Genomic DNA, 27,272 nt, shown 5'->3' with positions numbered 1-27,272 from the left:
GTTTGAAGGAGAGGCGGCAAGTTCTCTAGGAAGCTCAAAGAACTGATTTTAACTGCCATGTAGCTACTTCAGGAAAAAAATGATTTAAATCTCACAATGTAAATAAAGCCTTTATATTACTTAGGTATGAATCACATTGGCTTTATCACAAAAATATTCCTAAGGTCCATGCTATGAGTACTCCTCTGCCTTGGTAATAGACAAAACACCCCCATTCTGCTCCAGCTAGGGGCCGAGAGCCATGTGGGGGTCTCTAGGTGCCCCAAGAACACCCAGATATGTCTGTGTAACTTGAATATGGGGTAGGAGAAAAACAACCATGTGTTAGGTCAACAGCTCCAGTTCTTTCTAGAGGATGGGGAAAGATTCTGAAAATTAGCAAAACTTAACTCCACAGGGGAAGCCAGAATATTAACCATACTATTATCTCACACCATCGAAGAATTATTTAAAAGATTACTATATTTCTGGGGTGTCTGGGTGGCTCAATTAAGCGTCTGACTCTTGATCTCAGCTCGGGGTCATGATCTCGCGGTTCAGGGGTTCGAGCTCTGTATTGGGCTCTGCGCTGATGGTGCAGATTCTGTCTCTGCTCTCTGCCCCTTCTCTGTTTATGTTCTGTCTGTCTGTCTGTCTGTCTGTCTCTCTCTCTCTCTCTCTCTCTCTCTCTCACACACACACACACACACACACACACACACAGTAAATAAATATAAAAAAATAAAAGATTACTATACTTCACTACATTCTTAAATTGCCTGAGATTTTTGTTTTGTTTTGGATTTTTTTTTTTTGCTTTAAACATAATTTCCAGATTCTTAATGTAAAATAAGATTGCATCTAGTGAAAGAGAAATCCCAACATTTCAAGATTAGCAGTGAATATTTCTTCCATGTTATTAAAATAAAAATTAGAAAGACGAGGTCAAGAAAGGACCCCTAGGAAAACAACCTCTGTGTTCCTCTGTGAGACACACATCAACTTAACCACTTATGTTTTAAGTATCTAAAAAGGCTGAAAACAGAACTCTTTCTGATTCCATGATCCTTAGAATACTGGCTATAATACATAATTTTTTATAGAAAATGAGTGAAATAGCAGGAGTTCGTGTTTAATAGTTTAATATCATGAGTTGCTTCCTTCTAGGAAAAACACAATCAGCAATCATGGATAATAATTGATTTAAATATATAATTCTCACCAAATGGAAACAAAATCTTATTTATTAAATCAAAGTCACGCAAAACAAACGATTGAAATATACGTTTTAACCTTAAGGGGCTTAAATATTTCACCAACAATTCAAAAACCTTTAAAAAAGGAGTGAAGTAACTTGGCAGACCCAGGAACACATTTCAGCGGACTTTTCAAATTAATGATGTAGAAAAACTAAGAGGCAAGAACACATATGCCCTAGTCACAAGGGAATGAAGAGGAGTGGGAAAATGGAGGCCAGACTCCCACAACAGTAGGTAGGAACTCAGAACCTTGTATCTGGGAGTCCCAGAGAAGTGCATCTGGGATAAACTCAAATACAAAATAATGTATGACTCATGTCACTGGAGGTCCCAAGTTTGGATGGGCTTCAGCATAGACTGAATCCGCTGGCTCAGAGGCCATTTCTTGGACACCTGGGGGTCTGACTCTCCTCACAGCTACTTCTACCACATGCTGGAAGCTGGATGGCTATCATGCTTCTAAGGCTCTAAGAGTAAAATTCAAGGGACTTCTCCCACAAGACCAAGTAAAGAGCTTTCCCAGATGGCCTCAGCCAACTGCTCTTTGAGCATCTTTTGCACAAACTCAATCACATGACCATTCTCAAAGTAACCAATGGCATAGGGAATCAGATCACAGCTGAGGGACCACCCAGATTCACCCATGCAAGTGGGTGGTCAGATACACTAAACCATATAGGGTGAATGTTGAAGGGAGTTGCCTGGACAAATGTGGAGATCTCCTAGGAAGAATGGATGCTGGGTAAGCAAACAATAATATAACTGTACATAGTAATCAGCTATGTAGGCCAACCCTGTATTTCTAGATTGAAATGCATGCCTAATAGGCTCACAGTTGGCCTATGGAGGGTCAAATCACACTCCAGACCTAAAAGGGGAAGTCCAGACACATTTGCTCAACTTATGTTCCCTTAATGACTGAGTCTGTGTTTCACACAGCAGCATAAGATTCACTAAAGAGCTATTTGTTTTATGGAACTGTTACGTACTTCCTTCCTTAAAACTTCATTGGACCAACCTCTTGGGATACAGTTGATGAATTTATCCCTTCTTTTCTGATTCCTCAAATACTTGAAGACAATTAGCAGGTGCCATTGCACCCTCTCTTCTCAAATGCAGTCCCAAGCTCTTCAGTCTCTGCAACATTAGATATTTCCACTTTTAAATAAAAACAGAGACATAGGCAAATCATAAGAGACTCTTAAATACAGAGAACAAACCGAGGGTTGCTGGAAGGGAGGTGGACAGGGAGAGAGGCTAAATGGGTGACACACATTAAGAAGGGCACTTTTGGGGATGAGCACTGGGTCATATGTAAGTGATGAATCACTAAATTCTACTCCTGAAACAATTATTAAAAATAATAAAATTAAATGGATAAAATAAATACATACATACATACATACATACATACATACATAAAGTCCTAAATCAATCATTCACCCAAGAGCTTTGTAAGATTTCCATTTAAAAAGTGAGCTATTTAGGGGTGCCTGGGTGGCTCAGTCAGTCCTCTGACTCTTGATTTCAGCTTAGGTCATGATCTCAGAGTCTCAGGATCCAGCCCCGTATCCAGCTCTGTGCTGAGCCTAGAGCCTGCTTAAGATTCTCTCTCTTCCTCCCTCACTCTCTCTCTCTCTCCCTCCGTCTCAAGAAAAAATAAAGGAAACAAGAAATAAAAGGTGAGCTATTTAGAACACCACATTATTCCATCGTATTAGATTCATTCTGAACTGGCACACAATGGCTACACTAAGCCAGTCATCTGGAGTTCTAACCCTGGTATCAAGAATTAGGAGATTCTTCAACTTTCTCTTTATATGCATAACTGCATATTTCACATTGTTGGGCTATCAGAATCACCTCAAATCATTATTCTGCAGTCTCTCTGTTCTGTTTGTGGTTAAATGTTATGTAAATATGTTGTGTTTCACTTGTAACATATTTTGGATTAAGATTAATAAACATTATATATAAACAACCATCTATGCTCTGTTACCTCTCTGATTAAAGTCGGCCCAAGGAGTCTTTTTTTTATTGTTAAGGAAATGTCATTGGATCCTTCAAAATTGATTCATAACATCAGAAAAAAAGGAAGCTAAAAAGAGAACTTAAAAAGTTAAAGCAGTAAATATAAAGTTCAGTAATCCTGCCAAAATTCTGTAAGTGAATTTTCCATATTTATGATGGGGAAGTACACTTTATTTTTAACAGAACATTATATACGTATGGGATTGTAAAACACTACAATTTTTAAAAGCCAAATTTAAGGAAATTCTTATTTACTAAAAATTTATCTATGAATGTAATGCATCTATACACGTAAGTGGAATTTGGAACAAGTACCTCAATAGAAACGCTATAAACATTAATTTGGTTCCCAGAGCAGCTCCAAAAAAGCCCATCTGATTCACAATGTAGCCAATTAATAACATAAGTGAGTTTGAGCTCCTGTAATATAAGAATCTGCATCCTATAAGATTAACCAGGAGTCTAGTACATGGCTAGTCTCATGAAATTGTGGAATAGCTCACAGTCTCTTGGTCAAATATCAAGGAACTACATATAAATAGTTGCTTGTCTAAGCTTGTCAGTACTGAGAAGTGTCCCCATTGGTGGTGGTGGTGGTGGTGGTCATCGTCGTCGTGGTTCCCTTAAACCATGGGATTTCAGGTATTCAGGTACTTTTCTTTCCATAACATTTTGTCTGATTTCTTGGGATCTCTCCTAAGAGAGTGAGTACCCCCCACTCCTCTTCAAAGAAGCACCCAATTCCCTTCCATTTTAAGAAACCTACTGCCAATCAATAAAACAAGAACCAGATAGTGAATACATACACACAAACGTTAACAGCTTCCAGAATCTTCTAAAGCTCTGGGAAACTGTCTTTGTACTGTAGTTTATTCCTTCCTTTTTTCTATGTGGAAACCCTGGTATCTTTTCTTCCCACCCACTAAATTCCCAAAGGTAAATTTAATCTTCTGCCTTTCAGTAACCTGCCTCTTCCTAAAACCCTCAGAGCTGCCCTCTTTCCTGGTTAAAGAGGTCCCTTTTTTCCTGGACCCTTCACTGGATATGAAAAGAAGACTTTTCTTTCCACATAAACAGCTTTCTTCTTTCCAAAACGCTCTCACATCCCTCCCCCTGGCTTAGTATCCTTCTCCATAGCAAGTCTCTCCTGGACTACAAGTCAATTCAATGTTTGCTCAAACACCTAAGGACCAGAGCTACAAGGGGTAAGAAGAAAGGGCTCTATTTGTTTGCTACATCACAGTTCAAACTGTTACTGCATACTTAATTTCATTCGATCCTCCCATGAACCCAGTGATGTTGGTGAGACAGGGCATCTGATTTTACAAATGAGAGAACTGAGGTTGAGCAAGGTTAGAATAGTAAGAAAATCCTGGATTCAAACCATCAAAGCCCAATGCTCTGGCATATAACACTCTACAGTATTCCTTTGTTGAAGCTGATTTTAGCTGGATGTGAGGGGGGACACAATCTGATTGAGTCGATATACACTTACACAAGGATGATGTGATGTCCAATTAGCACCCACAGGTTTTTGCATTTTTCAAAGAGGATGTTTTATAACTGAAGTGCTTTTTATTGGGTGTAATTTCAGGTATTTTAATGAAATTGCCATTTATAAGTTATATAAGTCAAAAATAGATGTATTTAAAAGTAGTAATGGTCCCATACCTCTTAGGCATAGATAGCTTTAGAAGAAGCTGACGAGAGAGAGACCATTGGTAGACGTGGGTCCAATAACATATGGCTAAAGGCATGCTGACATGGTGAAAACGTTCACGGATTTTTTTTTTTTTTAGAATTACATTTTTTAGCTCTAAGTAAAGCATTATAATCTCACGTTTTATTGGCTTTCTTCCCTCCAACCAAACTTGAAGTTTTACATATATATCAGACATTTTCTTATGTTTATTCTTCACTGTACTCAAATACCATCAAGCTTGATAATTTCTTTTCTTTCCAACCTCTAACGAAACCTTCACATCACAGATGCACACTACAAACAAGCACGTGCAGGGCAAGTATAGCACACTCTGTACGCACATATGTGCACACAGATTCTCTCTCTCACGCGTGCGTGCGCGCGCACACACACACACACACACACACACACACTACAGTTGCCAACCAGCTCAAATGCACCAGACACCAGGGAAAACATATTTGACATGGCCATTATCTGGATTACTTTGCTTGAAGTTACTACCTCCAACACCATTTGTCTTTGCCACAAGTAAGGTCACAAAGGCATGGATTCCAAAGTGCTCCTTTGAGGTTGAAACGTGCCCACGAACTGTCTCCTAATGAAATATTTAGAGGATACAACATAATTTGGTGGAAGAGAAAGAAGGACAATTAGAAATCTTCTATTCTAGCTCCAGTTCTCTCATTAACTAAAATCAGACATGTTTATTGAACACTAAACCACAGGTAACCAGTCAGTTGTCAAAAAAAATATTTTAAAAGGCCATCTCAGTCATAAAGGAGCATACAAGACATTTGGGAAGACAAAATTAAGGCATAAGTTAAACCATAAAATCCTTTTTTTTTTCTTTTGTTCTCTTAGGGTTTTTTTTTATTATTATCCTTTTAAAGTAAGCTTTACATCCAATGCAGGGCTTGAACATATGACCCCAAGATCAAGAGTCAGATGCTCCACAGACTGAGCCAGTCAGGTGCCCCAAACCATAAAATTCTTAAGAGTTTTAAGATGGCAATTGATAAATGTAACTAGGCAATAGCATTTTTAAGAGACTGCTAAATGATTTCTATAAAATTATAGATCACGGGCAATTTACTTACAATTGGGATGGTTTGCAAACAGTGACGAGGAAAAAAAATACAACTTATCTGGCTCTTAAAGATTGATAAAAACTGAGCAGCAGGAATAAATATATTCTTTATGTGTGCATGGTACTTCATAATTTCCATTGTGTTTTTACACACAACTTCTCAACCTTCCCAGTGACACCATGAGAAAGAGATCATTGATCACTCTCATTTATCAAGAAAAAACAAAATGCAGTTTAGAGCTGTTAGTGGCTTACTAAAGACCTGAAAACCTACACACATAAGCATTTATTCATTCCCTCCTCTATTCCACTCTACACTGATCTGAACAATTATGACATGCCACACACTGGCATAGGCACACGGGACACAGCAGTGAACAAAGCAAAGGCCCTCTTCTTGTGGAGCTTACGTTTTGCAACATACACACTTGACCCTTGAACTGCACGGGCAGTCAGGGCCACTAACCGGCCCTGCTGCAGTCCAAAATCCATGTGTGACTTTTGACTACCCCCCAGACTTAACTACTAACAGCCTACTGTTGACCAGAAGCCTTCCCAAGAACACAGTCAATTAACACACATTTTGTACATTCTATGTTGTATTCTTACAATAAAGTAAGCTAAAGAAAATGTTTTTATGAAAATCACAAGGAAGAAAAAACACATTTACAGTACTATACTGTATTCACACACACACACCAAAAAAAATCCATGTTTAAGTGAATCCACGTTGTTCAAGGGTCAACTACAGAATAAATCTTGGACCGGCAGGGAGTAGGGACAAGGACACACTACACAAGTGAAACATTAAGAAATTTCTGAAGCAAGGAAGTGCATGATACATAAAAGAACAGGACACACAGCTTCATTACTGGTGAGGTTTGAGAAGGTTGAGTTTGAGAAAGATAGTTTGGTGGCATTCAGAAGCTGCTGAATATAATGTATGGCTATGAAGTTTGGACTGGATTCATTATTCACTGAAAGGAATGGTAGGACTTAACCAATACTACATTAGTAATAATAGTATATCTATAGGAGTAATATAGTAGAATAGCATAGTGTAGCAGTAGTTTATTATATACAAAATAGTAGTAGAGTAATTATCATAGCACCTAACCCTCACTGATGACTTACTACAGGAGAGGTACTCTCCTAAATACTTTCCATGGATTCACTTGTAAAATTACTGGATTTTTTAGCTCCAATTGCCCATGAAGAAACTGAGAACAAAGAGATTAAGTAACTTGCCCAAAGCCACACAGATAGCAGAGACAAGAAATGAACTGACTCTGCCTGTCAAGAATCCAAGCTCTTAGCCACTCTCCTTGTATTCATGGCACAGAACAGGGAGGCAGGACAAGGGCGGGGAGGCTAAAGGCAAGACCACTAATTCCTTATCAATTAAATAACCTTGCCTGAGAGTTTACAGATTTAAATTTGGTGGCCACAGAAAGGCAAAGAGAGGAACAGACACATGAGACAGGTAAATTGGATTTACTGACTAAATTTTTTTTTTTTTAAATTTTTTTTTCCAACCTTTATTTATTTTTGGGACAGAGAGAGTCAGAGCATGAACGGGGGAGGGGCAGAGAGAGAGGGAGACACAGAATCGGAAACAGGCTCCAGGCTCTGAGCCATCAGCCCAGAGCCTGACGCGGGGCTCGAACTCCCGGACCGCGAGATCGTGACCTGGCTGAAGTCGGACGCTTAACCGACTGCGCCACCCAGGCGCCCCTACTGACTAAATTTTTTAAACAACTGCAAGTTCAAGCCTAGAGGACTAGGAGAAGATACTCCTATCAACAGAAATAAAGAAGCCAAATGAAAGAAGCTAACTTGGAAGGGGAAAACTAAGTGGTTTTCATGTTATCAGCCTTCTAGGAAGGAAATGCATAAATGGACTCAGGGAAGACATCAATTGGAAATACGGAGCCATCTCAACTCTTCCTGGTTTAGACCTTTCTCTTTTGCAAGAGGATGGGGTTAGGCCACATGATTGCTGAGATCTCTTCTGGTTCTATGACTCTATAATTTTGTAATGCCATAAGCATAGAATATCTTTCCTTAGAAAGCTTAAGATGGCATTTCTTAGCCATGGTAATCTTTAGGGATTTCTGCATGGACTTCTAAAACATTCTACAAACTTCCTCTCAAATGTGGTTTCAAAACTTCAACACCCATGAGCCAAAGAAAAACTTTAGAAGGGAAAAAAAAAAAAAACCCAACACACCATATTCTAATGTGTTTTAAAACATTAAGGGCTTAAAATAGGTGTTTCCCCTTGAAATGGGAGCCTCACTGACAAAATGACTCAAAAATGAGGTAATTAATTCAGGACCTTTTTTTAAGGTCTAAATTAACCATCCCCTATCTGCAGAAAAACACAATATATTGCATGAATTGTTCAACTACATACTCAAAAAGTTACATACTTCATCACAGCCAGCCATTAACCTTTCAACCAGTGAGCAGGAAGATGGGAAGAAGACCAAACAAACAAGAGTTTTACAAATGCAAAGATTTTGCTTTAACCCTCCTAAGACTCATAAAAGCCAAGGTAAATATTGGTATGGTTGAGAACCATGAAGAAATGACAACCACTGGTTGAAATATACACTCTGGTTTTACTATCCACTACTGAGTCTGAGCTGCGCTAAAAATACAGTAAAATTTAGAATGAAATAGAGCCAAACGCATCATCACATTCAGGGAGTATCTCCTGTAAGCTGCTTTCCAGGTAGCTGTGGATTCCACTAGAGGGCAACAGAGCGTGCTCAGAGAGCAACTTGGGCTTAAGGACAGTGTCTGGTTTTAGGTCACCAGTTCAGTGTGCAAAACAGTCTCCATTTCAAAACCACACTGGATCCCTGAATGCCTCTTATATTACCAAGCACTGTGTTCTGATAAAAGGACTCCTGTTTTAAAGTTAGTCATACGGGCATTTTGATTTCTTAAATAATATATAAATCCAAATATTTTGCCATAATCAAGTATCTTCCCATCAAACTACTCAACAATTTGATAACTTTCAAATTTAATAAAGTTTAAAAAAACGGAATGTACTGTAGCCTTTGATACTTTAATACTTAAATTTAAAACATGTAATGGTTAAATCAAAACACATAGGTAAAAAGTACACTAATAACACTACCACAATGTTAACTTAATATTTAATTTAACAGCTAGCATTTGAGCACTTACCATATGCCCTACTGTGCTGAGAAGTTAATACAGTTTTTCAGACACTAACCTTGTAAGATAAAAACTCACATTATATCCATTTTTCAAATGGGCAAATTAAGGCTAATAGAGACAAAATCTACCCAAGGACACATAGCTAAAAAAGGATAACGTTGAAAGGACACTTTAAAATTTGAGTACCAGATATCACATATGTTCTCAGAGGCCAACTCACCATGACTAGAATCCAGGAGATTTTGGCACTTCTTCAAAATAAACCCCTATGATAGTCAAAGTGTAGGCTAAGACAGAAACATACTTTCATTGTACCTTACCACAGAATAAAATTTTACTGTTGCATATGTATTTACTTTTTGTAAAAACCATGTCAGTAATCCGATTTACATAAGAGAAGTTACATATTGCAGTATTTCAACTGCCTTCTACAAACAAGAAATACTAACAAGGAAAACAATCATACAAGTTCAATAATCAGGTTCTCACACTCAAAAAATATCAGCTAACGATAAGCTTTGCAGGGGCTTTTATTTTTTTTTTTTAATTTTTTTCTAAGGTTTATTTATTTTTGAGACAGAGAGAGACAGAGCATGAATGGGGGAGGGACAGAGAGAGAGGGAGACACAGAATCTGAAACAGGCTCCAGGCTCTGAGCCATCAGCACAGAGCCCGACGCGGGGCTGGAACTCACGGACCATGAGATCATGACCTGAGCCGAAGTCGGACGCTCAACCGACTGAGCCACCCAGGCGCCCCTGCAGGGGCTTTTAAATGTCAGTCTTCAGACTTCTTAGAGTCATTACGTATAATAAGGAGAAACTGGTAAGTGACTATTACAAAGCTTGGGTGTGTGACCCTGACATTATTCCTACACAAGACAACAGCATGACACTGAAGTCCTACAGAGCAAGAACTCACCCAGTGAATGGAGTTTCAATTTACGGTGTACTTTGGAAAGAATGCACAGTGATCGACTAATCTGAAACATAAGATTTTTCCTTGTCCTACAAAATGTTAAAGCCCAGTTAGTATGAAACGTGTGAAAACCATCATCATTTTAAAAGTATAAAACAAAAGACACTGCATTGGTGTCCTACTGCTGTGATAACAAGTTACTACAAGCTTGGGAGCTTCAGGTAGCACAAATGTATCTTACAATTCTGGAGGTGAGGAGTCTGAAATGGGTCTCACCAGGCTAAAACCAAGAGGTCAGCAGGGCTGTATTCTTTCTGGAAACTGTATAGGAGAATCCATTCTTTCACCTTTTCCAGCTTCTAGAAGGTGTCTGCATTCTTTGGCTTCATTTTTTACAGCCACCAGTGGACAGTCAACTCTCTCTCACATTGTATCTCTCTAATATGAACTCTCTCGCTTCCCTCTTTTCAATTATAAGGACCCTTGTGATTACACTGGGCCCACCCAAATAATCCAGAATAATCTCTCCATTTTAAAGTCCTTAATCACATTTGCAAAAATCCTTTTCCCATGTAACATACGTCTCACTGGTTCTGGGGATTAGGAGTAGACATCTTTACAGGCCATTACTCTGCCTACTACAGACAGCACAGCATATAATTTGTGCATTCAGCAATCTTTCTGAAAAGTAGTTACTGGAATACAGAACGTATTCTCCTACAAAGCAGAAAATAGTTGTTAGACAAGTGTAGTCTACAGAGTCCTGAAAGTAGTAATCTGAGACCTGAAAAGAAGGATACAAGGGGTGGCAACACAGGTAAGACACCTTTATAATAAATTAGGTGCAGGCTTCAGGCAAAGAGAGGTGAATTTATATTTGCATGATATACTACTTCTAAATTAATTTTGTTATACTCCATAGTTCTATTACCTACCCTTTCTTAACAGTGGTGCTAACTATGTAAAAACAAAGTCATTCTTATTCATAATTCATGAGTTTTCATAACTAGAAATTATAAATACAAACACCCAACACACTACTTGGCACTTTGCAGAAGAACGAAGGAGTTTGGAAATGTGAATTCTAGTCTGATTCTGCCACTTACTACCTTTGTGATCTTCAGTATGTCACTGACAATTTCTGGGGCTATTTTCAGAAATTAGGAACAGGGATAATAAATAGCTCTCACCTGCAGGGTCGCTCTAAAGTAAAATAGAATATATAATCGCCAGAGAATTCTGGGACACTATTGGTGTTCCATAAAATGTTAAGTAGTTGTCATTGGGTGAATACGTCCATAGCCTTGGGAAGCCAGAGAAGACGCATTAGTGTAAAGTTGTGAATTTTTAGATACTTATTCCAAAGAACTTAGATCATCAGACAGATACATAAAACAAGAGAATTTTAAGAATGCCTGTTATAACTGTATAATTCAGTTGCACCATAAGATTTTATACAAATATCAGTTACCATAAGATGCAAAATTTCAAAGCTGCTCCAGTAATATTTTGACAAAATATAGGAAAGATATAGTGCAACATGGTAAAAACTTGGCTCCCTGTGGAGGGGCCTCTACTGGGTAAGCAAGTTAACACAAAAAACCTCCCAAAGAGGCACCATGTAAAAGCACGTGCCATGCTGGCCCAAGGAATAATCAAGATAAGCTCCCAGACAAACCACTTCTGGGACCAGAAGTTTTGAAAGTCATTGACATAAAGAGCTGACTCCAGTATATTATCCCACTGTCTGACTGTGAGGATACCATTTAGCCCCCAATTTCAGTTTTTACAGAAGTATACTGGATGGCTCTTCCTTAGCCTCACAAAATGGCCTCAGCCTACAGCACTTTCTGATTCTAAATTTGTTTTTCCTGCTTCATCCTCTCCAGCTGGGCCATCAAAAGTTCCTAATTGCCATTTTCACCTGTAGCGCAAGTCTTTCCTAGGAGTTGAGGTAAGTGGGCATTGGCCAAGGATTACTCACATCCATCCATGCCTCTTTGGGCTTGCATTCTATATTCTAAATGCAAGAGATCATTAGATAGCCAATTTGAAAATAGATGAACTATAATTTTATCTAAGCTTCATATTATCTCTAAGATAATATGGCTGAATTTGATATATCGCTAAACATTGAGAAGTATCACGTATAATTACTTCTTAATCTAAACTTTGAAAAAAGTAATAAAGTCTGGCAGAACCTTATTTCCACACTGGATACATAAACTATCAGACAATCTTAAGACTTCAGAGAGAATGTCAGGGGGAAAAAAAAGTGATGCTCTTTTTCACTTACATTATTTTTGAAAAGGGCAAAGGGGAACACATTTTTTCTGGCAATATCCAAAGTATATATTCTCATCTACTCTGCAAAACAATACCAATTAAGCTTCATGTATTTAATGCAAAAGCACATTAAGGAAATGGGTAAACCTTCACCCAGATAGCACTCATCCTTTGCTAGGATTTTAACTGACTACCTCATTTTTTCACCTGATTCACTAGTGGTGAAGCCCCTTTAAAATAGAGATTACACATAATAAAAGCTGTTTCTCTGTCTAGTAAATGGATTATAGTTTAAAAGGGCACTGCCAGGAGAGTTAAAAAGTATTCTCTAAACGGAAGAGCTCTGTAGGACAAATGATTTCCCTGAGCACTGTTCATGAAAACATCCTTCCTGTAATTAGGTCTCGCATGAGGCTGGGTGAGACATTTTCTTCTGGCCCTTCTTCTTTTTTTTTTTTTTTTAATGTTTATTTATTTTTGAGAGAGAGAGAGAGAGACACAGAGAGAGAGTGCAAGTGGTGGAGAGGCAGACAGAGAGGGAGAGACACAGAATCCGAAGCAGGCTCCAGACTCTGAGCTATCTGCACAGAACCCAACACGGGGCTCGAACTTGTGAACCTCAAGATCACAACCTGAGCCAAAGTCAAACGATTAATTGACTGAGCCACCCAGGCGCCCCTCTTCTAACCTTTCTTAAGGCTTGCTACTTTTTGACTTTTAATTTTAATATACCGGTCATCAATGAAATCTGAGAAGGGAAGACTTTCTTCATTAACGAACAGACCAAATGTCTAGACTATTTCAAAATAAGACGGTTGCAGAAAAGTAGGAAGTGAAACAGAAATACAGAAGTCAAAGTCGTCCTTTAAATTTAGGAACTTAAATAATACGTTATTATTTACTGTAAGACCAAGCAATAAACACGAAGTATGCATCAAAATCATGTACACCGGGAGTCAAGTGTAGAGAGTAAAGGTTTCTTTTTCACTCATGAATTCAGTAAGTGTTCTTTGAGAATTCAGTTTGGTAAGAGATTGTACTGGATATTATTACTACAAGGAACACAAAGGAAATAAAAATCTTCTGGTCCATGTCCTTTAGGAACTTACAATCTATTCAGGGACATTAGTCCCTTATGAAATGAGTTATTATTATGCAAAGCAAACCAGCAAACCAGAGCTGAGTTTGCTCAACAGAAAAATAAGGGGAAAAAATGGATAGAATGTTGGCAAAGACTAATGTAAATTTGAACAGTCCAAAAAGATCTTACAGGAAAGGAAAAATGTAAATTTTACCTGAGTTCAATAAATCACTTCTCCATATTCTGGTGCAATTGGTTAACACACACACACACACACACACACACACACACACACACACACACACCTCCCTGAGAGTGCAGAAAAGCAAAAGAGAGAAACATAGATACACACATAAATAGCCTAGAACAAATAGCGCTAAGGATGTACAGGAGGAGAAACTCTGAATCCAGGATCACTCGTAGAGGTGGGCTGGAGTTCAATTAGAGAGGACACCTCAACCATTGCTAAGAGGAGCCCAACACAGATGTAATATACAATGTGTCTCAACAGCAAAAATCCTGCGTGTGGCAACTGAACAGTTTATTCTCATATTTTCCAGTTTACCATCAGAAGAAAAATCTTACTAAAATAAGATATTTGCAGTGGGAGTATTCTCAAATAGTTGGCAAAATATGTTCAACCTTTTTGCAATAGTCAATTTAGTGGTCTTTTTTGTTTTTTTGTTTTTTGTTTTACTTTAGCAATGGAAACAAAGACTATCACAAAAGACCGTTGTTTGCCAGCTGCTTTAAAAAATAAAAAAATTCACCATAGTGCTTTGTAAGACTTTTCTCCCCACTGTATTCTCTAGTTTGAAACACATTCAAATCACAGGCATTGAGTTGAATATTTAGCAAGGGCCAAGAATAAACCCCAAAGCCAACAATGGCAATGAAAGCTCCAACAGCCTCAGAGCCTGACACTAATTTACTAAGACACATGAGGAACCCTTGGGAATGAAGTGTCTGCTAATTAGGCCACCATAAACAGATTCCCAAACCTTGACAAAGTTTTTCCAAGCATCTGATGAAGAACTTTGATTTATAGGCTGTTCAGGTGAAACCTGAACAGATGGTATCTTTTAACAATAACTGACACATGAGTTTGTTAAGGATCTCAATCTCTAGGAAACACACAGCTCTAAAGAGGAAAACAAAGAGGAATAGTTTTAGTCATCTACCTTATCTTTGTCTTCAACGACATCTGCCAAAACATCATCTGGATCCAGGATTCCTCCATCCGTGTATTCTAAGTGATGAATCTTCACCCAGTAGCCAGGATCCTATGGTAGAATAATCAACAAGTTTCACGACTCGAGCTTTTTAAAACTACATTTTAATTTTTTAAAAAATAATAAGTTGACTCATTAAAAATAGGCCCTAGTAATAAAATGTTTGAACACCATAAATAAATGTTACCTCTTTATTTCAATAAACATTTGGTATTTTTATCCTATTTCAGGTAAATCAGTAAATCAAAGTATACATATTTCATCAATTACCCTGGAAGATAAATCACCATGCAAAAATAAAGTGCCACTGTTATTTGACAAGGAATTTCAAGAAAGTTTTTATAACTTCAAATGAGGTAATCCCAAGAATACTTTGGGGGGAAAAAACATCTTCTTGGGGGTACTCTGAAATGGGCTTAGAAATTCACACTCAGATTCTCAAAGCTGTAGGGGAGGAAAAAAAATCTAAGGGCAGAAATCTTTGATGGCGATCATCACTTTACAATCTATCAAGTGGAATGGGATAACCACTGACTTCTTCATCTTTTTAAATCTCCAGGCTGTATGCATGTCCTCAACTCCAAGATTTGAGATGACATCTGGAGCAAGGGCTCCACAGGGCGGCAAGTCGAACTGGGTTTGGAGCTGAAACAGTTCACTCAACCACAGTAGTGCTTTAGGAGATTTCCAAGTAATGTCTTAAAAAACCTACTCAGGAATGTAAGGACTAAGAAAAGGAAGTTATTTTCCTAATTCTATATGTGGCTACATACTCATGCTAGAACTCAGAATTAGATGATGTAGCTCATTGGGTTATTTACATACTGCCTATTTCCAGAAAAGATATGAAAGCCAACCATAATAATGAGACAAGAACATGAGCCAATGAATGAAGAAAAATATTAGTAAGTTTTTTACAGAATACCCAAGCTATCATCGATTTGGCTCTGTGATTCTCTGAAAGCTTCTCAAAGTGGGAAAATTTTGAGCTTTATATAAAGCACACAAAAAACAAATAACGTGCCAGTTTACAAGAAGGAAATTCTTCTAGGATAAAGCCCTAAGCCTTTACCAAATGAATCTTTATAAAGGAGAAGAACTAACACAGCCCACAGAATTCAACTGCAATATTACAAAAGCTAATAGAAATGATTGTCACAGAGCCTCCCCTTTACCCACTCCCTAATAAAAGGCAAGGGCATACTATATTAAATAAGAGTAAAGCTTTTAAAGCATCTATTCAGAGGGACACTGAAATGTAACCCAAGAACATAGCTTTTCAGTAATCTGACTAGATCAAGTCATAGGCTTAAAAAATCCAAAGGAATTCTTCTTAGATAGGCTTTTGACTTCAAAATTAAGTTTTCTATCAAGTATCTGACAAGCTATTCCAAGTAAAATGAAAGGAATTTCGTTGCATCTAATATTAGACTTATAGGTAGAAACACTAATGATTAGGAAACTTTAACTGCCTGGTTCTCTTGCCCTGAGAGATTGCCAAAAAAAAAAAAAAAAAAAAAGGCAGCCACTGTATAACCAGGTAAGAATAGCAAAGCACACCCATCAGTCAGATTCTTTAATCAGAGATCTAAACCAACTCAAGGTCAACGTGCTATAAAAGGTAAGCTAAGTACAACAGACTAGATTCTAAATAAGGAGAACACCAGAGTAGACAAACACTATGTAACAGCCACTGGACCATACAGAAAAGAAAGAGCTCCCCCAGTCATCTTTGGGAATTCAGTCTTTTGGCTATGGCCATGCTACGAGCAACATAGTTTTTCCAAATACACGCAGGACTTCTAATTGAAATCTACAGGGTATTACATTTCCTTGTAAAAATTGCCTTCTTACAAAGGGAGTGCAACTTAATTAACTTCTATTAATGTCCATTGAGTTGGGTTTTGATATATTACAACACTATAGATGAAATCTGTTGATTTTGACCATGTTTGTAAAAGGTGATGTATTATAAAGAGTTCTAAAGAGTTTGTTTTTTTTTTTTTTACATATTCAATTACTTAAAAGACCTCTATTAAGTTGTCTGCTTTTTTCTCATGCTCCGTTTGTAAAAGCAGATTTTATCACCTAAGATTGAAGTAAACAACTACTCCCAACAATTGCAGTGTAAATTAAAATATGCCTGTTTTCCTGCCTAGAGGTAGGAACAGAAAGAAGAAAACCAAACACTCCAATTTAAAATAGGGAAACTCAGGAAGTAACGAAGGACAGCATCTGATCAGTAGCAAAGGGAGCAGACAAGAGGCAGCTCCATGGGGCCGTTAAGTCCCACAGCATTCTGCTATCCCACACGTCCGGCTCTAGGACGTTCTGGAAAATAAGCCCTAGGAGTTGTAACTAAGACATTTATTTCTAATGGTCTAATTGTGATTCGAAAGAGTACAGGATTTGAAAGTTTTGCAGAACTAAATCAAGTAATAAAGTTATTTTGATACATTTTGGAATAGTATATTCAATCAAAAAAAAAATTAAGTGAAATACATGGGCCAGAATATAAAAAGACTGTTTGCAACTCTAACACTGCCATCTCACTTTGGCACTGCCATTTTATACACTCTAGCAAAGAGTAGACTAATGATGAGCACACACCTAATTCTGAACGAAAACAGACAAGTTATATGAAAGGAGTCTCAGTTAATATTTTACATGTCCAAGGGAGGTAAATCAACAAACCCAGCGCATACCAACTGTGATTTTGTCCCCACGGTATTTTCGCCATAGTGCTATAGATCACTTTAAGAATATACATACAATATTAGCAGCCAACAGCCATTATAAGACCATAAATTCACCCTGACTCCTTTATGTATGTAAAAATTCAACCATTACCTTGCAGTCAAGATTTTGCATTTCATTTACTTAGTTTTATGACCATCAGGAATAAAACTGATCAAATATGAAAAGATGTTCACATATGCATCTTGTTTCACACAATCATTTGGGAAAGTTTACTGTATTTTTCAGGATCATGACATTAATTTACCTCTCTATTGCACAAATATCTGTACTACATAAAACTTAAATTATTTCAAAAATATCTGTAGTAAAAGTGTTACACAATAAATCTTAGAACTTATACTCCTAGGTTCTTAAAGTATTGAAAAAATAACATAGCACGCATTGCTTCCTCTATTTCTGATAGTTTCTTATCATTTTTAAATAATACATACTTAAATACTACTAGAACTTTAAAACTAAAAATAGCCACAAGGATGAACTGGAAAAGGAAACAAAAATATATGCATTATGGAAAGACCACAATTATAGGAAACTTATAATTAATCAATGCAGAAATTGTTCCAAATAGGCACGGATGTTAACAGCAACAAATATCCTTCACTGTGGGTAGAAGACATGAAATTTGACCCTATACCTTAGAAAATCTCTATTAGCCAGAGTTCTGAAGAATAATAATTTTCACCTGCAATATCAGGAGGACTAGACTGAGAAGCCAGATGCTAAGATGCTGTGACTACCAAGCACTGAGATGGTGTCAATCATCAAAAGAGAGAAAACATGGATGTTTCTAAGCTAAATGCATCTGGCCCAAAAAAGAGAAAAAATGGCCTGCAATGGCAGCAGGTTCAAAAGTGAGGCAAGCACTACAAAGAAAGAGCCAGTGTTGGAAAAGAGCTGTATTTAGCAGTGGTGACAATTACAGAACTCAGTAATGCAACTGGTTTTTCGGTGACTTCATGTTGTGACACAAATAATTGTACCTGTTGGAATACAAGAACAATTGCAAAATTAAAGACAATGGAAAGTTAAATATTTTCTGTGTAGAATTTAATTTCATGAATTTGGTGAAATATATCCATAAAATGACATTTCACCATTTGATCGTCAACATCATCAAAGCAGATAACTTTAGTGGTTACTATAGGGCAGGTGCTATATGTACTATGAGTTTTATAGGATTAGCTTGTTTAACCTCAAACAGCCTCATGAAATAGTTATCAATCCATTTTACAGATGAGGAAAGCAAGGCATGGGCACGTGAACGGACTTGCCCAAGGGTAAATGCTTAACAGCAGAGTCAAAATGTGTTTTTTAAACACAGCAAATAAGGGTTGGGTTTTTTTTTTTTTTTACTAATTAAAAAATATTAACAGAGGATTCTGGGTGTCTCAGTCCGTTAAGAGTCCAGCTCCTGATTTTGGCTCAGGTCATGCTCTCACAGTTCCTGGTTTGAGTCCCATGTCAGGCTCCACACTATCAGTGTGCTTGGGATTCTCTCTATCTCCCTCTCTTGGTACCCCTCCCCTGCTCAGGCTCATTCACTCACTCACTCTCTCTCTCAAAATAAATAAAGAAAATTTAACAAAAATCACAACTGCCTAAGAATAAGGCAGGGGATCAGATCCATCTCTGTTGCTACTTAAGTATATGGATCCGGGCAAGTCATCACTACTCTGGCCCTTAGTTCTTCATCCACAGTGAACATGAAGGCTCTCTGGCCTTCTGCACAACACAGCACATGCAAGTCACAGTGTAGAGGACATGACAGGGCAATAATGGAAGGCCCCAAAATATTTCCCTAAGTGTGTCCAGTGTTTTCCAGGTGAGAGAAGCTTCAGAACATAATTCCTCATAATCATGAAATTAAATGTTGGAGAAGAAATGGAATAAGATCTTCCTGCTCAGAGCAGAGATGAAGCTTGAGGCATCAGAAATTAAAAAGAGAATTATGAAGGTTTTCATCCATGCACACTTTAACTACTTCTATCATAATCCTCTGCAGTTATTCTCCCAACTACTCCAGACCAAAAGAGAGTATGGTGCCCCAGAACACCAGCACCCAGGAAGGAGACAGTAGTCAGAACAAGTGTAGAGACTGTTTGGGGACAGGTACAGAGCAGGAGTCTCTGAATAACCAACCACAGACAGTGTAGGGAAAAAGCAGTTCCTGAAAACGATGCCTGAGCAAAGCCTAGCAGAGCAGCACTGACAACTGAAAGGACAGAATGAAGCCAGAAAAGGAAGTAATAAATCTTGATATTATGAGCTGGCCCTGACTTCAGAATACCCCTCTAATTTCCTGAAAAAGATTAACCAAGAGTATGACAGGAACACAAGTGATGCCATTTTAATCATGTTTCTAAGGAACTCAAGAGAACTAGAATTGCAACAAGGGTTTTTATGCTGGGTTGAAAGTAATACCCAGCAAACTCAACAGAATTAAAAACCTCAATTTATATAAAAAATAAACGTGAATAAGTCCACCTATAAATTTACTCCCAGCTTTAAAAATCTATGAACCTACCAAAAGAAACTTGATATAGCCATACCAATGTTAGATAAAGGAGACTTTAAGAAACAATACTAAAGGTAAAGGAGAACATTTCGTGATGATAAAAGGATCAATCCAATGGAAAGAAAGCAATTCTAAACCTAGGTACCTGATAACTTCAATACATATGCTGCCAAAATGGACAGATATTTAAAAAATAAATAAATAGGGGCGCCTGGGTGGCACAGTTGGTTGGGCGTCCGACTTCGGCCAGGTTACGATCTCGCGGTCCGTGAGTTCGAGCCCCGCGTCGGGCTCTGGGCTGATGGCTCAGAGCCTGGAGCCTGTTTCCGATTCTGTGTCTCCCTCTCTCTCTGCCCCTCCCCCATTCATGCTCTGTCTCTCTCTGTCCCCAAAATAAATAAAAAACGTTGAAAAAAAAATTAAAAAAATAAAAAATAAATAAATAAACAAATCCACTTAACTACAGAGAACAAACTGAGGGTTACTGGAGGGGAGGGGATGCATTAAATGGGTGATCGGTATTAAGGAGGGCACTTGTGATGAGCACTGGGTGTTGTATGTAAGTGATGAATCACTAAATTCTACACCTGAAACTAATAGTATAATGGGTGTTAAACTGAAATTTAAATAAACCTTGAAGAAGAAAAAAATCTTTAAAAGTAAATGCAAAATCACAGTGAGACTTGTGGTAGGAAACAAAGATATAAATCATCTGACTAACACAGTTAACAAAGGGGCCTACCTTATTTATATTCCATACGTATAAGACACCATATCCATAAAGATTAGAAAAAACATTCTCTACAAGTGCATATGGAATATACACCCAATTTCAAAAGTCCAGAATCACTGAGAATATGTTCTTTGATCAAAGAGTCAATTCCAGAAATACACCTATAAAATGCCAGGCTGTTTGGAAATACAGTTACGAATAATCCAATTTGAAAAATAGTTCTTAACATAGAATAATTAAAACAGCATACAAAAAATTATGAGATGCAGCTAAAGCAGTGCTTAATGGCAAATTTATGGCCTTAAATGCAAATATGAGAAAAAAGAAAAGCTGAGCCCAAGCTAGAAAAAGAGCTATTCAAACCCAAATACAGAGGGAAGGAAACAAAGAAAAAAAAAAAATAGGGGCACCTGGGTGGCTTGGTCAGTTAAGCCCCTGAATTTGGCTCAGGTAATGAGCTCTCGGTTGGTGAGCTCAAGTCCCATGTCAGGCTCTGTGCTGACAGCTCAGAGCCTGGAGCCTGCTTCAGATTCCGTATCTCCCTCTCTCTCTCTCTCTCTCTCTCTCTGCCCCTCCCCCATTCATGCTCTCACCCTCCCCCCTCTCAAAAATAAAATAAAAACATTGAAAAAAATTTAATAAAAAGAAAAAATAGAACAAAGTTGGTTCTATGAAAGGCTTGATAAAATTGGCAAATACCTAGCAAAACTGATCAAAAAACAAACAAAAAAGAAAAAACACACAAATTTCCACTATCAAGGAAAAAGACAAGCAATACCATCTTAGATTTTACAGCCATTAAACATATATGGTAAAAATTTAGACCTATAAAATTGACAATGAAATGAACATTTAAAAAAAATACAACTTACCAAAACTGGCCAAAAATAGGAAACAGAAATACAGACAACAATTAAATTTTAAAACTTTCCCATAAAGAACCAGACTCAGATTACTTCACAGATAATATCTTCCTAATGTTTAAGGAAGAAAGGGTGTCACTCTCATACAAATACTTCTAGAAACTACAAGAGAAAAAATTTCCCATCCCTTTTTTTTAAGTGTATTTTTATTTATTTTGAGAGGGGAGGTGGGGGAGCACAAACAGGGAAGGGGCAGAGAGAAATGGAGACAGAACCCCAAGCAGGCTCTGCAAGGCCAACGCAGAGCCAGATATGGGGCTGGGACCCACAAACTGTGAGTTCATGACCCGAGCCTAAGAATCAGATGCTTAACTGACAGGTGCCTCTCCCATCCTTTTTTTTGAGGACAATGTAACAAGGATACAAAGGCCTTACAAGGGCATTATACAAAAATTATAAAATTTGCAAAAATTTGCATATGGATAAATATGAAAAAATTTTCAAATAAAATATGTGTAAATCAAAATTCAGTGATATACGTAAAGGATTTATTCCCTTAATGCAAGAGTGGCTTAAAATTCAAAAATCAACTGAGGTAGTCACCTAATGAGTAAGGGAAAAAAGGATACAAATTAGATGATCACAATGGATTCACTTGAGACTATTCACCACCAATTCACAATAAAAAGTATCTTAGCAAACAAGGCAAACCTACAATTAAGGCAAACCAGTAACAGAAAACTCAAAAATTAAAAAACAGCAACATTTATAATAGCATCATCAAATCAAATATTTAGGAATAAGTCTAACAAAAATGCATAAAACCTTTATGCTAAAACTTACCAATTTTTACAAAAAACTAAAGAAGAGTTTCAAGGATTAACAGAGTCAATATTCTGAAGATGTTCATCTTGCCCCAAATTGATTAAGGATGAGTTAGGGTTATGACCAACCAGAATTCTCAGACACTGATCGCTGGAGTGTACATTTTATTAAACTGTTGAACATAAACATCCTACATAGCTCAGCAATCCCACTCCTAGATATATATATCCAACAGAAGCAAGTATATAGAATTACCAAAACACATGTCCTGTAAGATTCATAAGAGAATTCCTAATACCTAAAAATCTGGAAATAGCCCAAATATTCATCACCAGTAAAATGAGTAAGCACCATGTCCATGTAGCAGAATACTAAATATCAACAAGAATGAATAAACTACAACTTTATGCAGCAATATGGGTGAATCTCACAGCGTAACACTGATGGGAGTCAAATACCCAAAAAAGTACATACTCTGATTCCATCAAGAAACTCTAAAACAGGCAGAATTATTTCATAATGTTAGAAGTCAGGAGACTGATTACCCCTTGAGAGGGAAAGGGCAGTGAGTAGAAAACGGGCACAAAGGGGCTTCTAGAGTCATGGTTTATTTCTTGATGTGCTGGCTACACTTACTTGTGCACTTTTCTGTATGTGTGGTATACTTTAAAAATCTTTTCATAACTTAAGGACTCTTTGCTTCAAAAAATAGGATTTCTTTTTTCAAACTGAAATACATAATGGTTCCCTTTACACATGACCATGACTACAAATAATTAAACAAGACCTCTAAAAAAGCTGTTTAGAACTAGCTTCCTTAAAATTATAAGAACAAATCTTAGGGCAAATAAAAGAAAGGAATGTAACAGTCCCAAAAGACAGAGAGGCTGGGTTCCCCCACCCACAGAAAACATAGCTTACTGACCATCAATCATTCAAAACTTATAAGACCCAGAGAGGAGACTTAATGAACCACAGGCTTAAATGAGTCAACAGTGTGACAAATACGTTAAATATGTTACCACTATCGTGAGCTATGATAATAGTACTGTGTCCAAAACAGAGCAAGTAATAATCTCATTCTATACTAAGTGGACACACCATATTTATAGTATTTTCTTCAAAATTTAAGGGGTGGTCATTAACGAACTGGAGAACACCAATATGGGTGAATGGAAAAAGGTCAGCTCATTCATCTTAAGACATGATTTAGGTTTGTTTAAACCGTAGAACACAAAGGAAAATGTTTTTGCTATTTCAAACACAGAACCACAGTTTATGGGGCACTGGGCTCTTCAAGTTATCAGACAAAAATCTCTTATTGTCAAGATTATCACTGGTAATCTCTCAGGGAGATACCATATCGGAGACAAACATCTCTCTCGAGTCTAACACTACCTGCTTTTCAACTAGGACTGGCAAATTACTGTATTTTCAGTTAAGCACCAGATAAATTATCTGGATTATACTGCAGACAATGTGAGAATTACACATAATCCTAACGTAAGTGAGAATTATATATGTAATGTAATTACTTATGGAAGTGAGAATTACATAATCCTAAAGAGCCCTTCTGACTCTCAAACCTACAGCATCTAGAACCTCAAAGTTCCTTGGGGCTTTGAACCTAAAGTTAGAGAACTTCTGGCAAGAAGAAATCTCTTCTGTATTATAAGAATAATGTTTTCCACATAGGGAATAGAGTCGATGGTGTAATAGGGCATGGTGACAGATGGTAGCTACACTCGTAAGCATAATGTACAGAGCTGTTGAATCACTATGTTGTACACCTGAAACTAATGTAACATTGTGCATCGACTATACTTCAATTAAAAAAAAAAAAAGTTTTCAGAAGTTCGGCATGATTCCACAGTTATAGAGCATCTCCAAGCAGAAAGTCTGAGCAAAACAAATTTTACATGTCTCAATCTATCAGTTATTCTGTGTCTTGCTGTGTAACCTGAAAATTCACTAATTTATGAACAGATTTAAAGAAAGGGGTCTTCTACAATCCTAGGTAACAGAATTACTCTGGTAGAGAAACAAAATGAAAACCTGAGAATTTTATATTACGTACCTTGTACTAAATAGGCTACTTTCTCACTCTAAAACAACTCTTCCCTACTGACGACCCCAAATGTGGGGTTTTCAATCCTTGACTAGTAAATTCACGAGTTCAGAAATTCATAGGAATCCACCGGCTATGAGCGGATTCTTATCGACAGACCACCGAGACCGGTCCTCCCATCTTACTGGGGGAGAGGGGCGGGGACACCAGAATAAAAGATGAAGCCACAAAGAAGGTTGTGGTTGGCTTGTGCTATCCCATCTTAAACAAAAGTAGTCTCCATATGAGAGCACCAACAATTCCAGGGTAAGTTTTCGATTTTATCTCATAATCCAAATTTTGATACTACTACTTACTCTCAAGTAGGAAGAAAAATATTTAAGCATCAAGGCATATACTTCACTTTCTATTTCATTTATCAACTAAATATTAAAAGAGAATGTTAATCACCTCATGCCATTTCTCATTCAGTTTCATGAAGTAACCATAATCTCAGTTTTCTTTGTATAAAGAAATGTAAAGGTTCATTTAAAGGTTCATTTTTTTTTTCATCCTGGAATTAACCTAAACTTATTTGAGGAAAAAAAGGTCCAGATATTTAAGTTCTTTTTTTTAAGGACAATTTTTAATTATTTTAAAATCTACTGCCTACATCATCACAGTACACTCACTTTACAAGAATATGGAAATTTCCTTTTTCTATGAATCTAAGAGTTAAATGCATAAAAGTTTAAGTCCTATGTAAATCTTCAGGATTAAATACATTATAATCTTAAAATCGAAGTTCTATCAGGAAAATCAAATGTTAAAGTCTGAAATTAACAAAAATTGTACTTGTATTTAATTGACACATCTATTTCAAAAATTTCCCAGTATGAAATACTTCCAAAACATTAAACCATTACTAATTTAGTAATGCTGAAATACGGTGTTTCAAAACAATTTTAAAGAAAACAGCTGATTTTCTTTTTTAAATCCTGTTTTCCGTTAATTGTTTTCAATGAAATTTTATAGTCCAAAGACCTGGATGCCAAGGTTTTAGAAGCCTGTGTGGTCCAAAGGAATGCAAAGCCCACAGCCAAAGAATGGAAGCAGCCACGTCCCCAAAGAGAAGGAGAAGCTATAACTTTTTAAATAATTTATTATGAAACCCTAAAAAGCATTCTGCTATGAAATGAATTTTAATAGGAATTTGAGAATGCAAATTCATACAACTCAAGCTTTGCTGAATGTAGCCAATTAAATCCCACCATTATTGCTGCTATGATGCCAGCATCTTTGTAAGGTAATTCCAAAGTACAGTTTGACAGATAATGTTAATTGTGTGTGTATCTTTATGTATATAAATGAATGAATGAAGATTTAAAGTATTCTACAAGTACCCAAGATGGACTCCAGATCTTTATTCAAACACAGAAAGTTTTATGCTTCATCACTGAAGAAATCAAGACATAGAAAAGAGAATTTTAATTTATATCAGAAGAGGTACTGCTGTGTTTATAAAAACATGTAGCTCTAAGAGAAACATAAAGACATCATCAACTGTATTCCTGCTCACTGTGTATAAAACTTCTTTTCAGTATGGCAATCATAGGAATGGTGAAGGATTAGCAGTCTCTGATTTTCAGAAGTATTGACATACTATTCCCACTACTGTTAACTCTGTTTTTCCAACAACAGGGCCATTCCTGCAGAATCCAATGGATGGAACACTGATGAAGCTAAAAAGAACACAGAAAGCACAGGAAAGGAAGCAGGAAAAGCTGAACACAAGTACCCCATGTTCAGAACATTCGAGTCTTGCTACCCCATCCACCTACAGAAAGCTAGTGGTCTTCCTCCCCAGCCACTCCTCATAGGCAGTTAGGGGAATATGTGCCTCCAAAATGAGAGATACGGGAAACAGAGGACCCAACACCAAAGACATGAGAAAGGAATGCCCGCCTAAGAAATAGTGATAGCAATTAATATTACAGCCATGCAGGAGTTTGGGGAGCAACGGATCTTGACAGGATCAGCACAATGAAGGGCTTCAGGAGTGAGGTTATCAAGGAACTACACAAAATTGTCAGATTTTATGGCAGACTTAAATCTAAAGAAAACGGTACTACAGAGTCATTTTCTGCCACTATTAGGAGAGAAAAGAAAGCATGAGACTCAAAGAAAACTAAGCAAATCAAATAGGTTAATTTCAGGGAAAACAAAAATTTGTACGGGACAGGAAGGAATCATAGTTATTGGCTGAAGAGTAAACATCTGCATGGCTACTGTAGTAAAAACACTGAATATAGAGTTGACCAAACATTCCAACAATTTTGGGCAACCATGGGGTAGAAAAACGGAAAAAGGATAAGAAAGTTATAATTTTCAGGTACCCTAATAGGATATAAAAAATTGATGAACAAAGAGATAGCAGTAAGTTCTTTATTTGTAAATAAAAGCCCACTGCCATCCCTTGGTTCACAAATTATTTAGAATTATTACTACCTAAAAAAGGTATTATTAGTACCTAAAAAAGACAGCTAAAAAAAAAAAAAAAAAAAAGGTTGAGCATGGGTGCTTCTTAGAAGCAGCCTGGTGGGAGAATCCATAAACCCCTGTTTTTAGTTTGGGGCCTTTTAGCACTATTTGACCTTTCAAACTAGAAATGGGCAAACTATGGGCCACAGGCCAAATCCTGCCCATCATCCATTTTTGTAAATTAAGTTTAGTGAAACACGGCCATGCTCACTCAT

The 27,272-nt window shown here is 37.2% G+C and overlaps 1 protein-coding gene across 4 annotated transcripts in view; it reads right to left on the bottom strand.

The window, feature by feature from the left end:
- Positions 1-27,272, bottom strand: part of PARD3B (par-3 family cell polarity regulator beta) — a 1,009,985-nt gene that overhangs the window by 847,881 nt on the left and 134,832 nt on the right. For all 4 annotated transcript variants that reach the window (XM_086719408.1, XM_025934777.2, XM_086719410.1 and 1 more), the window contains exon 2: positions 14,723-14,824. In XM_086719408.1, the coding sequence (XP_086575534.1) occupies positions 14,723-14,824 (102 nt within the window). The remainder of the gene's footprint in view (positions 1-14,722; positions 14,825-27,272) is intronic.

Source organism: Puma concolor, chromosome C1, assembly GCF_028749965.1.
Source record: "Puma concolor isolate L17-30 chromosome C1, mPumCon1.1.hap2, whole genome shotgun sequence".
Classification (NCBI taxonomy): Eukaryota; Metazoa; Chordata; class Mammalia; order Carnivora; family Felidae; genus Puma; species Puma concolor.
Note: the sequence above shows the minus strand (reverse complement) of the source record. Positions and strands in the feature narration are given on the sequence as shown.